Below are 17541 nucleotides of genomic sequence, written 5' to 3' on the forward strand. Positions count from 1 at the left end.
CGATTTGCACACCTCCAAAGCCCCTTTTTGGTCAGGCAAGCATTCTCTGGTAGCTATTGATGCCGAACACCCGTTAGGAACAACGACCGTCACAGCAGCATTATGATAAACATAATAAATGTTCTCCTGCCTCGTAGCGTATGCATCCGTACTATAGTGAAGGAATAAGGGTATCCCCCGATCCATGAGTACACAATAATGCATGAGGTTCCAACATTTTTTCATTTTCATTATCATTTAATACAACCTCGCTAGCGTCTTGTTCATATCATATCATTTTTCATATCATTTATCATAACATTTTTCATATCATTTATCATAACTTTCGTGCGTATGTTCAAGTTGTATATCATGTTAGTTCGTCATTTTACATGTCAATCATAACATATCATTCATGTAACATATAAATCATATCATAACGTTTTCATGCGTTGCATGTATCATATCATATATTATAACAGTCACATAATATATCTCGAGCATGACTTCAACATATCATATCATAAAATATAGCAATTCATTAAATAGAGTATATCAATCACATTTCATAGCATATACATATAATTTCACAACAATTTGCATATACGAGCCTATGACACGTACGACCACGGGCACATGCCATCATACAACACACAATTATAGTCAACGACGGTAGGGCCACTTACTTTGTTCCCCTTAGCTGACGTTCTCCATAGCTCAAGTACGTTCGCTCCCGTTCCTCAAAAATGCTCCAAATTATCGCTAGTTGTCGTTTCCTATGGGAATGTCTATTCCGTTTCGTTAGTAACTTAATAATTCTAAATTGAAAATTTTTTAACGACCCTCAATTTTCCATATTTAATCTGAAGTCATTACTATACTTCTAATCTTACATTTAATGTGAAATTACTTTAATGGACACTTTATAGTTTCGACATTAATTCATACCTCCTTTATTACCTCTGAATAAACAAATTCGACATTAATTCATACCTCCTTTATTACCTCGAATAAACAAATATAAGGGAAAGAAAAGAATAACAATGTTGAATTAAATACTCTGTACTAACCTATAGTTTATTAATGCAATTACAATTCAACCTATATTAACCTATACCAATAATGCAAATGAAATTTAACTTATACTAACCTATACTATGCAAATACAACTCAACCTATACTAACCTAAACTATTAAACTAGAAAGTAATTTATCCTATGCACGTGCCACGGTCATGGGATTTGCAATGTTTCTATCGGTCTCACATAGGTGTCTTGTCTTTATCTGAAAATGTAGGAGCACGAGGTTTGAGTATTGTAAGAATACTCAGTAAGCGACCCCTATCAAAGTTATGCAACAAGAACATGCAAATGCAATGACGGGACCTATCATATCATTTCTATTTTCCTACGATACTATCCTAATGGGCAGCTTGGATGTGTACCATATACTCTACACACAACCCATATGTGTGAGTATGGGCTCACCAGTTAGTTCGCACATCGCTGGCCCCTTTTCTTGTCGGGCAACCCTACTCTGGTAGCTTTTTATGTCAAGTACCCATTAGAATTAGTAACCGTCACGACAACACCATGTAAAACACAACGATACTTCACCTGCCTAGTGGTGTACGCATCCGTACCCTTGTGATAGAATAGGGGTATTCTCCCAATGCATGAACATACATAATGCATGAGGTTCCAATATTTTTCCGTTTTCAACATTATTAAATATAATCCAGCTATCCACTTCATTCATATCATATTACTTCTCATTTCTCAATCCTCCTATCATGCATATAGATTGTGATTCCATGTCATACATATCATGTTGTTTACACCTACAATTTAACGAACATAATATCATAATTCATGCTTTCATTATAACATATTATGACATGCGATTCATACAAAAAAAACATCTCAACGATCACATAAACATTCTAAGCACAACACATCACGTTACATTATATTGCACATCAATCATTTCGAAAACAACATACACTCACATTTCATACTTTTACGTATTAAATAGTAACAGTCTAACATTCAATTTATGACACATACAAATCCACGGACACGTGCAAACAAACAGCATACAATTGCGTAACCTACGACGGTAGAGCCACTTACTTGGTAGGCCTTAACCGACGTACTCCCTAAAAAGTATATATGTAAGCTCCTAGCTCCTTGTATGCGTCCTACGCTTTCGTCGGTGGTTGGTTCCTACTGGGTCGTTTGACACATATGTTAGTATTTCACAACATAATTAAATTCTAACTTGAAATTTGTAAAATACAACATTGAAATGACCTATTGTAACTTAAACGGGGTAGAAATCAAGTCTGGAAGAGTCGAATTAGAAATCAAGTTCGGAAGAGTCGAAACGATGCCAAACAGGTCGGAAATAGGTTTTCCGAGCCAAATACGTCGAGGAGCCGCCGCGAGCCGCCACAACCAAGGGGGACTTTGCACCAGACGCTGACACATGGTGTAACCAGAAGTAGCCACGTGTGCAAGTTGAAGTCGAGTCGAGGCACAGGTCGGGCTTCGGTCACAGGTTCTGGACTGGGTTCTATTATTGGGCTGCGGGGATTCTGTCTGAGCCGAATGGGTTTGGTCTTTGGATGGGTTGGACTGTCAGGGTGGTTTTTTAGATTTCGGCCCGTGGGTCGTTTGCAGGTTCTCGGGTCGATTTTCGGTTGCAATTTCGGGTCGCGACTGATGGAGTAGGTCGAGGTGCAAATTGGGTTTTCTGGGATGGGCTGAGGCGACTAGTCACGAGTATTGGACTCAACTAGGTTGGTTTCTGGTTTGGGTCGCGGGTCGGGATTTGTTTTCTTCACCCGATTTCCATAAAAAGTTCCAGCGACTTTTCTCTCTTCGGTAACATCATTTTCGACATCCATTTACTTCTTTTTCTTTCATTTCCGAGTCTCCTCTTCCTCCTCAAGCAAGGATTAATCATGTCTAGCTTAAATAATTCTACATGCAACCTATGTGGTTTGGGATATCCAACTTTATTTAAAATTATTTAAAGATTTTACTTATCCATAATACATATTACATTAACGAGTAGACTCTCATCAAATTCAAATACAAAAAAATTTACAAGTCATAATGCATCACTAACATAAACTCTAAACATTTAACATTTTTAATGTTTTTAAAAGTAAGGTAAAGTTGGGTTAAATTGTAACCATATTTTCAAGCTCGTCAGTTGATCCAACAAAAAAAAAAAAATGTCAACCCAACCTAACCTAATCTTTATTCTTCATTGGGTAATCCGAATTAGTTGAGTTATCAAGTCATACATACCCTCCCTTCCAATTAACATACAAACCACTCTGAGAATTTCACTTCCAAAGATAATTATTAGACGAGTATACACAACTTCATGCATTCATGGATATTTTATAGTTCAATAAAAGCCACCAAAGGGAAGATATCTAGTTGAGTGCATTTCTTATTTTTTTTATATTTTGGGGGAGATGGAAAAGACATGAATCATTCGTAGATTACATATAGAGTGCTCAAAATTATTAAGATTATGGATTTGTAGTTCATATGTTACCAATCTATGCCCAAATCTCTGGAGAAGAAGAGCTTTTCAACATACTGAATCACAGGAGCAGAAGCGGCCACATAATCTTGCATGAAGATTCTGGCTGAGGCCTCTGAATGAAAAATATGATATCAAAACAAGAGTACTAAGAAATCAGGTCATAAAAATTGCATATCAATTCAATAACTGGATTCAGTATTTAGAATAATTTAGGCATACATTTGATATCATGATCGAAATCTTAATCAATATACACATTCATCGATTGACTAATGCTACTTACCATCTTCATTGAGCTTCCTCAGCAGTTGTGCTTTCGAAGGAAGAGCATACATCCCTGCCCCAACAGCTTTTCTGATTGCCCACCCATGGTGAGGAGCAAATACCTGTGCATATGCTTTGGAAGCTGGATCTCTCAAGGAATTACCTCTGCCATAATAAGGAATCATTGTTCGAACATGTTTGCAAAAACTATGGACGAAGATTATTGAAAGAAGTAGTCCCACAATGGCAAATTAAGACGAAGATCATAAGTTTATAAGTAAGGAATATTATCTCCATTGGTACGAGGTCTTTTGGGGAAACCAAAAGCAAAGCCATGAGAGCTTATGCTCTAAGTGGACAATATCATACTATTGTAGTGAGTCGGGATTCCTAACATAGTATCAGAGTCATGCCCTTAACTTAGCTCGATCAATAGAATCCTCAAGTGTCGAACAAAGAAGTTGTGAGCCTCGAAGGTGTAGTCAAAGGTGACTCAAGTGTCGAACAAAGGGTGCATTTTGTTTGAGGGCTCCAGAGAAGAAGTCGAGCTTCGATTAAGGGAAGGCTATTCAAGAGCTCCAGAGAAGGAGGCCTTATGGGAGGCTCTATGGTGTACTTTGTTCGAAAGGAGGATGGTTGAGGATTACTGAGAGAAGTAATCCCAAAATGGCTAATTAAGAGGAAGATCATGGATTTATAAGTAAGGAATACTATCTCCATTGGTACGAGGCATTTTGGGGAAACCCAAAAGCAAAACCATGAGAGCTTATGCTCAAAGTAGACAATATCATACTATTGTGGAGGGTCGGGATTCCTAACAACTACATCGGGTTTAGTTTAACGATGATGATAAGGTAATGGAAATGTTGCATTAATTGTAAATTGCAATCACTAATCAGGTTTCTATAGGATATGAATGATGGCTTTACTCTAGCTTCAAATGGAAAGAGAATATCTTGAGTCTACTACATCTTTTAGTCAAACTGCCTTAGGACTTGCCGCAAGAAAGATTCAATAGAAGCAAACAGTTCATTAAAATATTGAAAGAGAGGTGACTAAAGCAAAGGGTAACACATTAAAGCGACTGATATACATACTCTGTGATTAAAATTTGCTCGAAGAGTACTCTGACCATGTCAATCCCGCGCTTCACTCTCAAGAGATTTCTTGAATGGCTACCAGCTTTCCTCACACAGTCAGATTCAATATCTCTGTCCACCAACACTTGTAGAGATGCAATTGACTTAGATGATTCTACTAGATCATTAACCTGTTCACAGTTTAGTCAATGAGTAATCAAACCTCAAACATGGAGAAACAAATTGGTAAATAGTGTTAGATGAATACGACTCTCCACAATGGTATGATATTGTCCACTTCGAGCATAAGCTTTCATGGCTTTGCTTTAGGGAATGATATTGTCCCCAGTAGAGTCGCCAAAGTCCCACATTGGCAAATAGGGAAGGGTCATGAGTTTATAATCAAGGAATACTCTCTCCATTGGGTTGAGACCTTTTGGGGAAGCCCAAATGAAAGCCATGAGAGCTTATGCTCGAAGTGGACAATATCATACCATTGTGGAGAGTCGTGTTCATTTTTAACATGGTATCAGAGCCATGTCCTTAGCCCTGTCAATAGAATCCTCAAATGTCGAACAAAGGACTCCAAAATAAAAAGGAGTCGAGCCTCGATTAAGGGGAGGCGTACTTTGTTCGAGGGGAGGTGTTGGATGAAAGTCCCTCATCCGCTAATTTAGGGAATGATCATGGGTTTATAACCAATGAATACTCTCTCCACTGAGTTGAGGCTTTTTGAGGGAGCCCAAAGCAAAGCCATGAGACCTTATGCTCGAAGTGGACAATATCATACCATTGTGGAGAGTCGTGTTCATCTTACAAACAAATAGCATACCAACCATTTGTCTTCCAAGCCAGTTACACTAAAAATAGAATACAGGCGCAACAAGGAAGGTATGGGATATGAAGCTCTTACCTCCGATTAAGTGCATTGAATTATGCTCAATTTGAGCACTCATTAAATACAATACAAGTCAATTTCAAACAAGTTTCGATAATATTGTATTGAAACCACAAAATCATCTGCTAGGTCAACAAATAAAAGTTTGTAGATCAAAGAAATTTCTAGATTTTCATGCATTCTTTTACCTTAATCAATCAAAATGGAAGAAAAGAAACTGCTAATCATCTGTAGGTGCGAAACTACAAAGATTAAAGAGTAAAAGAAGAACCAGGCCTGGAAATTTTAGAATCAAATTTACACAAATTCATCTTCCATAGTTCCTCTGGATCAAAAAGCGGCAAACACCTCGATAATTGAGATAGGAACTAGTTAAAATACCTTGGCAACATAGTCCATTTCCGCGAATTTGAATGCGATGCCCAAGCAGCCAAAAAGAGGCGAAATAAAGGAGCAGGCGCGAGAAAACGGCGCAACCTCGACCGCGATGGTTTCAGCATTTACAGTGGCGGCAAGGGCTTTGAACGACTCTGAAATGTTTCGCAGCGGCTTCTCGCCGACGTTCAGGTCCGCCATCTAAAGACGAAGGTGCCCGTCTCTCACTCCGGGCAGTTTGCCTGAGTCGGTGCTCTGAATGTTCTTTGCCTGTAGTTGACGCAGCCTGCCGCTAGAATATAAAATTGTTCGGGCCGGGTCTGATTTTATGGGTTGACACTACTTCCTGATCCGACCCGACTTCTTGCCACGTGGATAAAGTTATTTTTTTTTCAATAAACAACATAATTGAACGATAAATTTTAACTTTAATGTCAATTTATAACTCTTATGGTAACTACTCTATAGTCTAAAGTCCCTATTGATACCCTAGAACACGGCCAACACGTGCAAGTAGGGATCCACCAGTCAGTTCGCACATCTCATGAGCCCCTTTCTTGGTCGGACTAGCATTCTCTGGCGCTGTTGTTATCGGACACCCGTTAAGAATAGCGACCATCACAACATTATAACAAATAGAATGATCATTTTCCTGTCTCGTAGTATATGCGTTTGTGCCATCATAAAAAGAGGGGAATCCCTCGATGCATGAACACACAATGATGTATGAGGTGTCAACATTTTCATTCATTACAACATAGTCTTTAAGGCATGTATCGGAGTTGAATCTCGTATAATTCATATCATACTTGGTCTTATGTCATATCATGCACATAACATATCCTTTGACATATCATATCATAAAACACGTCACAACATGTATTGTATCGTCAAACATGTTACACCTTAACATATATCGTATCAGCAGTATGTCACATCATAACACGTGTCAAAACATTAACATAACACGTTACTGACATTTCATAGTCATATCATTTAATAAACATATCATAGTCATATCATCTCATGAACACACCATAGTCATATCGTTTCATGAACACATCATAGTCATATCGTTTCATAACATATCACATATATCAAGCATTTGACACGTGCAGAACCAAGAGCATATGACATAACACGTTACTGATCTTTCTCGTCGAGAACTGGTTCTAAACCTGAAGTTCGGTTAGTGGTTTTTGTTTAAAGTAGAGATTCGTTTCGAGATTTAGTTCCAAAACTAACTCCGAACCTACTTCCTCTCTTTTCTCTTTTCGTTTTTCTTTCTTTCTACTTTCTTTCTTCCTTTTCTTTATTGTCCAAATTGGTGACAACCGGACAACCCGGACCAACCCAACCCGAAAATAAATGGTTGGGTTGAGTTGGGTTGTAAAAATTTTGGGTTGGGTTGGATTACCAATCTAAACAACCCGAACTTTTGGGTTGGGTCAAAAAAATCCCTCAACCCAACCCAGTCCGGACCATGTACACCCCTGTATGAATTTTTAATTCAACTATAATTCCGAACAATTGGAGAAAGATCGATTTGCTTATAATGATTATATCCATATACATAATGTGCTACCGTGCATAAGAGTTCAACTATAAAATTCATAGTAGAATGACCTACCGTCAATAATTGAAAATTGATTAATTAGTGAATTAATGCTAGCTCGTAATAATAAAAAGAAATTGAAAACGTTCTCTCGCATCTCGCTTAAAAGTCTCTCTCGAGCTCTTTAATTTCTCGAGGATTTTCTTTCGAGAGACAATCACAAACCTCAGCCTTTCGAACCCTAGTTAGGAAGACTTTGTAAAAGAATAGAATATCTACTGACGTTTTGTGGTCCAAATTCATTATTAATATAATGTGACGGGTTAATAAGAATAGTTTCCAAATATGTCATTATATATATACGAAGAACTTCGACAATACTTCAAACTTATTAATACAACGTGGCAGCATAACTTTGATGTAATATTGTCGTCTTTGGGCTTTCACTTTCGGGCTTCCATTCAAGGCTTTAAAATGCGTCTGCTATGGAAAGGTTTTCACACCCTTATAAAGGGGTGTTTCATTCTCCTCCCCAACCACTGTGAGATACCGTCAAGGCTCAGCATCCTCGCTGGCACTCGTTCTTTTCTCCAATCGATGTGGGAGCACCACCAAATCCACCTTCCTTCGAGGCCCAACGTCCTTACTGACACATCGCCTCGTGTCTACCTCCCTTCGGGGAACAACCTCCTCGCTGGAACATCGCCTGGTGCTTGACTCTAATACTATTTGTAACGGCCTAGGCTCACCAGTAGCAGATATTGTCCTCTTTGGGATTTTCTTTTCGGGCTACTAGGGAAAAGTTTTCACACCCTTCTAAAGGGTGTTTCGTTCTCCTCCCCAACCATTGTGAGATACCTTCAAGACTCAGCGTCCTTACTAACACTCGTTCCTTTCTCCAATCAATGTAGGACCACTACTAAATCCACCTCCCTTCGAGGCCCAACGTCCTTACTAGCATACCGCCTCGTGTCTACCCTCCTTCGGGAAACAACCTCCTCGCTAGAACATCACCTAGTGTCTGGCTCTGATACCATTTATAACGGTCCAGGCCCACCGGTAGCAAATATTGTCCTCTATGGTTTTCCCTTTCGGGCTTCCCTTCAAGGCTTTAGAACACGTCTGCTACGGAAAGGTTTCCACACTCTTATAAACAGTATTTTAATTTTAAAAAAAGTTATGATTGAACCCCTAAAAATAAAATTGAAGATAATAATTTTCAATTTTTCGAATCGGGTATATCACATTACTTGTTTTATCTCAATGGTTTCACAGAGATCTCGATAGATCGATAATAGATCCAAAGTTAGGAGTCAATTTTCATGTATTTTATTTCCTTTGTATTTGTCGTCTATTGTATTGTTTGTAGTTTGATTTTATAAACATATTCCTATCTTGCTCGGTGATTAACAATGACAATCTTAAGAAACAAACATAAATTGTAACGGTCCAAGCCCACCACCAGTAGATATTATGCTATTTGGGGTTTTTTTTTCGAGCTTCCACTCAAGGTTTTTAAAACGCGTCTGATAGGGAGAGGTCTCAAGACCCTTATAAAAATGTTTCGTTCTCCTCCCTAACCGATGTGAGATCTCACAGTCCACCCCTTTCAGGGCCCAACGTCCTCGCTGACACTCGTTCCCTTCTCCAATCTATGTGGGATCTCCCAATCCACCCCCTTCAGGCTAGTGTCCTTGCTGACACATCATCTGGTGTCTATCTCTGATACCATTTGTAACGGTCCAAATCTAAATAGGACAATATCGACTAGCGGTGGACTTGAACTGTTACACAAATTAGAAAAAAAAAAAAAAAAAAACTAAAAGCGAAATCGTTACCAAACGAAGTTTATTTATTGATTCTTTATAGAATTTAATTTGAATTTCCAATGTTGAATTGGTGTTGGTTCTTGTTAACCACGACAGCTCCGATGAAACCAATACCAATTTGCATGTCATCGCTCTCATTATTGGCATAGTTAAGAAGAGGTTGTGGTTAGATAAGGTAAACATTTTGACAAGTGGAACCTAATACTCATTATAGCTAGCAATTGACTTTTAGGGCCCTTTGCCATAAATGTGAGACCCTCCATAGACCCAGATGAGCATTTTCGTCGTGTAACAGCCTATGCCCATCGCTATCTGGAATTGTTCTCATTAGGCCTTTTCTTTCGGCTTCCCTCAAGGTTTTTAAAACGAGTCATACCCAAATAGTTATATACTGTAAATCGTTGTTGTTGTCTTTTTGCTGGCATGCTATATAACACTAATTTCAATCTCTCACTCAATCTTGCTTTCAAACTTTCTTTCGAAATCTCTCTGCCTCCGTTTTCTAAACCTTTCTTCTTGAACCGAGGTCAGAGGCTCGAGAATACATTCCAACCGTAAGCGACGCAAGAATGAATTGACTTACAAGTCTACTAGGGAGAGGTTTCCACACACCCTTATAAAAGGTACACATTTGATTGTTAATCAGCTGCTCTTGCAATGGAAAACCCTCCAAAGCTTCCATTGAAGTTTCAAGTCCTTCTCCGTCTCCACTCGTTCGTCACCTCCATCGGTCGCCGCCCTAACATCACCGTCAACCGTTGCTTAACAAACCTCTTCGACCTCAAATTCTCTCCTTCTTCTAAACCCAACAACGGCGTTTCGACTCGCGACATCGTTTTCGACCCCGCTCGCAATCTCTGGTTTCGTCTCTTTGTTCCGTCTTTGGTTTCTGATGATGTTAGTCTACCTGTTGTTGTGTACTTTCACGGCGGCGGGTTTGTGTTTTTTTCTGCTAATTCGATGCCGTACGATGATCTTGGTCGGAGACTTGCACGTGACCTCCGTGTTGTGGTTGTGTCGGTCAATTATCGTCTCTCTCCCGAGCACCGGTGTCCACTTCCCTATGAAGATGGATTTGATGGTTTGAAATTTCTCGATGAAATGGGCTTTGATTCTGTCGTTTTTCCGGCGAAAGCTGATCTTGGTCGGTGTTTTCTCGCCGGAGATAGTGCCGGTGGCAACTTGGCCCACCACGTCGCCGTCAGAGCAGCTGGATATGACTTCAAGAAGGTTTGTGATGTTGGATGGAGTTTAATTTTTGTGTTTTTAATAGGTCCCATAGTTTAAATGCTTCAATATTTTCTATATAATTTAGTCAAACCTTACAATAATCTTCATTTTTTTTTTTTTAGATATTTCCAATATTTACCGTTATAGATTCAAAATCTCGGACTATAAGTATATATGAGTTGGGTTAAATTGGATGGGAGAAATCTTTATTGGTCGACCCGAAATTTCAAGTTGATTGGGTTGGTGACCCGAACAACTGAAATCGTTCACAACCTAACTCAAACCAACCTTTTGTTTTTAGATTGGGTTGGTGACCCGAACAACTGAAATCGTTCACAACCTAACTCAAACCAACCTTTTGTTTTTAGATATTTCCTATAGTTACTGTCAGAGATTCAAAATCTCGCACTAAAAGTATACATGAGTTGGGTTGAATTAGATTGAAGAAATCTTTGTGGGTCGACCCGAAATTTCAAGTTGATTGGGTTGGTGACCCGAACAACTGAAATCGTTCACAACCTAACTCAAACCAACCTTTTGTTTTTAGGTATTTCCTATAGTTACCGTCAGAGATTCAAAATCTCGCACTAAAAGTATACATGAGTTGGGTTGAATTAGATTGAAGAAATTTTTGTGGGTCGACCCGAAATTTCAAGATGATTGGGTTGGTGACCCGAACAACTGAAATCGTTCACAACCTAACTCAAACCAACCTTTTGTTTTTAGGTATTTCCTATAGTTACCGTTAGAGATTCAAAATCTCGCACTAAAAGTATACATGAGTTGGGTTGAATTAGATTGAAGAAATCTTTGTGGGTCGACCCGAAATTTCAAGTTGATTGGGTTGGTGACCCGAACAACTGAAATCGTTCACAACCTAACTCAAACCAACCTTTTGTTTTTAGGTATTTCCTATAGTTACCGTAAGAGATTCAAAATCTCGCACTAAAAGTATACATGAGTTGGGTTGAATTAGATTGAAGAAATCTTTATGGGTCAACCCGAAATTTCAAGTTGATTGGGTTGGTGACCCGAACAACTGAAATCGTTCACAACCTAACTCAAACCAACCTTCTGTTTTTAGGTAATTTCCTATAGTTACCGTCAGAGATTCAAAATCTCGCACTAAAAGTATACATGAGTTGGGTTGAATTAGATTGAAAAAATCTTTACGGGTTGACCGAAATTTCTGTTTGATTAAGTTGGTGACCCGAACAACTAGAATAGAGTTTACAACCTCACTCAAACCAGGTTGTTTGTTATTTTTTTTAATTATTTTAAAAAACTATATGTACCTATACATTGATAACTAAAATCTTATAAATCTAGTTACAAATGTCAAATATTTTTAACCTTCATAATAATTTTAAAAGTCGGGTAGAGTTGAGTTTGGTTGTAACCCTATTTTTCAGGTTTGTCGGGTTGATCCAACCAAAAAAATTTCAACACACAAACCGACCCAAATTTTCGATTTTTCAAAAATTCAACCTAACCCAACTCCATTTTTATGATATGGGTTCGATAGTCTATGTTGATCAAGTAATTCGGTCATATGAATATCTCTAATCTGCACGCTCACCGATAGAACTCAAAATGTATGTTTTATTTGATACGAACGCTCACCGATAGAACTCAAAATGTATGTTTTATTTGATACGATGACGACGATGATATTATATCAGGTGAACATCAAAGGCTTGATAGCAATACAACCATTTTTTGGTGGAGAGGAGAGAACAAATTCAGAGGTTCAATTCAGCAAATCCCCAATGTTAAGCTTGGAACAAGCTGATTGGTACTGGAAAGCATTTTTGCCAGATGGGTCCAATAGAAACCACCCAGCTGCACACGTGTTCGGCCCCGATGCCAGAGACCTTCCCGCCGAGAATTTTCCGACGACGCTGCTAATCGTGGGAGGACGAGACCAGTTACGAGATTGGGGGATGAAGTACTACGAGTGGCTTAAAGAGAGTGATAAAGAAGTGAATTTGGTTGAATATCCAAATGCCATCCATGGATTCTATGCTGTTCCTCAGCTCAAGGATTGTTCTTTGCTCATTAGAGATGTAAATGATTTCATCCAGAAATGTTTGTTAGTATAAATTGTGTTCGTGTTTAAGCATGAATCGACGAAAATATTGGCTTTGATTTGATTTCGAAGCTATGTTTTGTTCGATATGATAACGTGGAATGTTTGAAGGTTTCTGAAGCATGGATCGTGACTTGAAAACACTGTAAAAATCTTCGCAAAATAAAAACAAGACATTTGAAACGAGAGTACATATGTATATTTAAATTATATAAAAGTAGAGTTTATACGAACACAGTTTAGACCCAGAATAAAAAGCGGACTCAAAAAAATTAAAATAAAGAAATATTGGAGACTGAGATGGTTTGTTTATGGTTCTGGCTCCAAAGTTCGTTCTCATCCCTGACTAGCATCTTCATTCCTTTACCGAGTCTATTATGTCATAGACTTGAATTTGAAGCACTCTCAGCAAGCTATGTTCATACACCCTGCAATGGTGTATAAGGTTCGAGATTTTGTGTCACGTGCTACCATCATAGCACCCTTCAAAATCTTCCACGAACTCTTCCCAAACTTTGTTGCAAACCTGTGCTATCCAACTGACCAATAAAGATCCGGTTATTCTTGAGACTAGGAATATATATGACATCCTTTAATGTCTACTGATTTCCTGACAGAGTTTTTATGCAGACATCCCTTTTTCCTTCAATCTTCAAATCTTTGTTGTTGGCAAGATACACTTTTTCGAAACTTTCAGACTTGAAATTTCGAAACAGCTCCTTATTTGGAGATGAATGAAAAGATGCACCTGAATCCAAAATTCAAGATCCAATCGGACTATCCACGCTGAGGATTAAAGCTTCCCCAATGTCTTTCTTCTGAATGTATAAAATCATCGTCATCCTCTAATTTGTGATTCTGCTTCCTCTTTGTACAATCTGTCTGAAAGTGACATTTTTCTCCATAACTCCAACACTTTACGTTTGGTTTGTTTTGAGATTTTCCTCGGTTCCTTAATTTTGATCGCCCGTTGTTTGGGCCCTTTGATTTACTTCTTTCCCTTCGATTTCCCGTTAGCGAATACTTTCGCTAAGAACTACATCTTGAATTTTATCGAACTTCAGGTTATCAGATCCTCGTGAACTGCTGATCGCATCAACAACAGTATCTCACGACTTGGGTCAAGGTGACATCAAAATCAATGCCTTAATTTCATCTTCGAAATTAATATCCACCGAACTCAGTTGACTTGTAATCATATTGAATTCGTTTATATGACCAACAACAGATCTACCTTCAGACATTTGTAAATTAAACAACTTTCGCATCAAATACACCTTGTTCATAGCCGATAGTTTCTCGTACATATTCGACAGCGCCTTCAACAAATCTCACATTGTCTTCTCCTTGATAATATTGAACACCACGTTTTTGGACAGTGTCGACCGGATCAACCTTAAGGCTTGACAATCTGGCTTCACCCCAACAGAGGGTCGTGAAGACTTTTCTGGTACAGACAATCTTCAATCTCATCTTCCAGAAACTAAAATCGGATCCATCAAACTTTTCAATTCCAATCTTTGAAATTTCCATCTTCACAGATCGTGGTGAATCTTGTCTCGCTCTGATACCAGTTGTTAGGATCGCTCAATGACGTACACACTCGATTAAGATGAACGCAAAGAACAGAAGAGACCGGATCAACCCTAAGGCCTGACAATCCGGCTTCATCCCAACAGGGGTTCGTGAAGACCTTTCTGATACAGACAATCTTCAATCTACATCTTCCAGATACTAAAATTGGATCCATCAAGCTTTTCAATTCCAATCTTTGAAATTTCCATCTCCACAGATCGTGGTGAATCTGGGATTCAATTTACTAAATATAAGTTTAAAAGATTTAAACCTACTCAATATAATCTAACAAATAAATGTGTATCAAATCTTTACCAAATACTTACCATATATATCTCTATCATGTCTTTACGAAATATCTTTTAAATATATGTCTACCAAATTTAGGCATCAGGCTCCATATCCCAACACTTTGGCTCCAAGTACTTCTCCATATCCCAATACTTTGGCCCCTAAGTACTTCATATATATTGTAGATGGTACATCAAGGGAGAGGATGGAAGTGATTGCATACCTTAGCATGTGATGTAACTCGAGTTATAGACCTTCAAAGTCGATGGAAGATCTATATCCTCGCCGAAGTAAACCCATTAGAATTTCTTATTGGTTAGAACGATTGAGACACTTACAAGCCACGATTTCTTCACGAAACTTCTTCATATTTCCCTCGAGCTTAAGAAATTATTTTGAGTAGCTCGATCCTGACCCCTTCAAACCAAGAAATTTTAGTTCCCTAAAACTAAAGGAATCATCCATTTGAAATGAAAGGGACTATAGAGAAGAAATTGAAACTTACCCCAAATTCTACTCTAAACTGAAATCTAGAATTCATGCGTCTCTCGAGCTTATTAGTCTTCATGATCATTATAAGAATTACTCCTTGATAGTGTAGGAAATGAATGGGATAGGTTAGACACGATGAATTGTGTGTAACATCAGACTTCAAATTCAAGCTTAATTGGAGAAAGGGACTACGACCACTTTCAACCTTGGACTTATTTACAAAATTTATGGGCAACTTTTTTTTAGAATGTGTAGGGATTGATTTGAGGAAAAATGGTGGATTGTAGCTCACGAATTCGGAGAAACTCGGTGGCAAGTGACCCAAAAATTAATCTCCAATTACTCGTGATTTAAGAGCTCTCAAAGCTTGATTCTTGTCTCAAATCATCGAGTCAAGTCTCCTATTTATAACGGTGGTTGTCACCATTTTGGATGTGACCCATCACAAAACTTGCTCCGTTCATCCACCTATCGACTTCCAAATTAAATTCCAACCCTTGGATCTAAAGCCCCTCGTGTCTATTGGCGGTGGTTTAAATTTGGGATGGCGGGATGGTTGGATCTCAATTAATATGAGATTTAATTTAATAAGGACGTATCTAAAAAATTTGGAGAAAATGAGTGGCATTTATGTAAATATTATGAAATCTAGGGGCATTTTGATAATTTTTTATTTTTTAATATATATTTCTTTTTTCTGAAAGATTAAAAAAATTTCATAATAGGAAAAGTGCATGCATGCATACATTTCTCTCCGCTCCCTCCATTGTTCTTTGTTTAAATAAGATTTTACGCCTCGTGGAGAGATGGGCTTTCATGAGCCCTTAACTTCGTGGGTTAAATGAATATCTCTAGTCATGAACTGCTATCTGTAAGAGCTTGTCCTTTAATGATTTGCATGAACGAGAATGACTTCAGTAGTACCCAATTCAATAGGACTCTACCATTTTGGAGACTTAGACCAAACAAGGAGCTAAGAACCTAATTTCAAGAGATGAAATTCACTCATTCCCATGTAGAAGTAAGTAGACGAGTAGAAAACCTTCTTAAATACTTATAATTAGAGCACCTCACTCAAAATTCTCGAAAATTTTCGAACCATATTTAAAAAGATTTTATGAAAGAATAGAATATTTAATGAGCGTTTGTAGCCCATATTCATTATTAATATGACGTGACATGTTAGCAAGAATAGTTTTTAAAAATGTCATTATATAGTAGCCCATCCTCTATCATAGACCACATTTATTGATAAAATTAATTAGTTTCTAAATATTACTAACTAAAAAATTAAAAAAAAATTTAAAAAAAAAAGGCTAAAAATAATTCATCAGTTCCTTTAATGACAAATAGGCTTACTTTTAGGGTGGCTGCCCGTATTGTGCTTTTATTTCGAATTAAAAATTTCCCCACCTAATCTATTTCTCATTTGAATTGGATTTGTTAACCACCGTTTTTATTTTTTCACTGTCGGTCCTCCTTCATATTTATCCTACAATGGCCATGAATGCCTGTTCCCATTTTTAAGGGGTCCTCGGCTGGTGTGTAGCCTTTCCTTGGGTTCGTAGAGTCGGGATCATTGCCAACATATTCTATAGCAAAAGAAATGACCGAGTCCCTCGAACAATGCGATATCTCACACTGGATAAGAACCGTATATGAGAACTTCGTCTTGTACGGCTCAAACGGAAACAACCAAATACTGCTCGTAACGAATATGTGTACTAAAAAGTTTTGAACTTCTTAATGCTATGATTCAATTTTTTCTATGAAGATACGAAAGAATGCAAATTCGAAATATCAAGTCGGTTCCCGATCCTAGATCTTCCCATTTCCAAGGGGATCCCAGGTTGCTCTGCAACCTTTCCTTGGGTTCATAGAGTCGGGATCATTGCCAACATATTCTGTAGCAAAAAAAATGACCTGATCCCTCGAACAATATGATATCTCACCCGGATAAATCCTGCCTTCCGCCTTTAGTGGTATGCTTTAGTTGTTGGCAGCTCTTAGCTGCACAATCATTGATGTTAGGGCTTATCAATGTCCTTGAGTCCAATGAAGATAAAGAGGATGGCTCGGCTTGTTTAGCATTTTATAGGAGTGGATAACAGCGGGAAAAAGGATGAAGTATCAGCGTGAGAGAGCAAACAAGAAAATGACACTAAACAAGATAGAAACTGAAAGGCATAGTGTAGGTAAGGGGACTCATCACGAGTATTTATTATTATACTCAACGCAAGCATCACTAAGATCATAATATCTTTCTCCGGCAAAAGTCGAATAACAGAAGTATGAAAAAAGGGGGGGGGGGGGGGGGGGGG

General features: G+C 38.2%; 2 protein-coding genes across 2 annotated transcripts; one reads left to right on the forward strand and one right to left on the reverse strand.

The window, feature by feature from the left end:
* Positions 1–3353: 3353 nt before the first annotated feature.
* On the reverse strand, positions 3354–6451 carry LOC111436692 (accelerated cell death 11). The gene is made up of 4 exons (XM_023074424.1): positions 6166–6451; positions 4905–5077; positions 3827–3972; positions 3354–3655 (listed from the first exon to the last, which is right to left on the reverse strand). The coding sequence occupies exons 1-4, from the start codon at positions 6358–6360 to the stop codon at positions 3549–3551; spliced, it is 621 nt and encodes a 206-aa protein (XP_022930192.1). The 5' UTR covers positions 6361–6451; the 3' UTR covers positions 3354–3548.
* Positions 6452–10176: 3725 nt separating this feature from the next.
* Positions 10177–12972, forward strand: LOC111436652 (probable carboxylesterase 18). The gene is made up of 2 exons (XM_023074367.1): positions 10177–10773; positions 12456–12972. The coding sequence occupies exons 1-2, from the start codon at positions 10201–10203 to the stop codon at positions 12873–12875; spliced, it is 993 nt and encodes a 330-aa protein (XP_022930135.1). The 5' UTR covers positions 10177–10200; the 3' UTR covers positions 12876–12972.
* The last annotated feature ends 4569 nt before the right edge of the window (positions 12973–17541 follow it).

The sequence above is a fragment of the Cucurbita moschata genome, unplaced genomic scaffold (assembly GCF_002738365.1).
Source record: "Cucurbita moschata cultivar Rifu unplaced genomic scaffold, Cmos_1.0 Cmo_Scf00058, whole genome shotgun sequence".
Taxonomy (NCBI): Eukaryota; Viridiplantae; Streptophyta; class Magnoliopsida; order Cucurbitales; family Cucurbitaceae; genus Cucurbita; species Cucurbita moschata.

What these genes read in the sequence shown, in the direction of transcription:
- LOC111436692 (XM_023074424.1), bottom strand. Translation starts at nt 6,360, where the DNA reads ATGGCGGACCTGAACGTCGGCGAGAAGCCGCTGCGAAACATTTCAGAG. An exon ending in AAATGGACTATGTTGCCAAG is followed by an intron (nt 5,078 to 6,165) that starts GTATTTTAACTA and finishes AACTGTGAACAG; the next exon opens with GTTAATGATCTAGTAGAATC. An exon ending in GAGGAAGCTCAATGAAGATG is followed by an intron (nt 3,656 to 3,826) that starts GTAAGTAGCATT and finishes TTTTTCATTCAG; the next exon opens with AGGCCTCAGCCAGAATCTTC.
- LOC111436652 (XM_023074367.1), top strand. Translation starts at nt 10,201, where the DNA reads ATGGAAAACCCTCCAAAGCTTCCATTGAAGTTTCAAGTCCTTCTCCGT. An exon ending in CTGGATATGACTTCAAGAAG is followed by an intron (nt 10,774 to 12,455) that starts GTTTGTGATGTT and finishes ATATTATATCAG; the next exon opens with GTGAACATCAAAGGCTTGAT.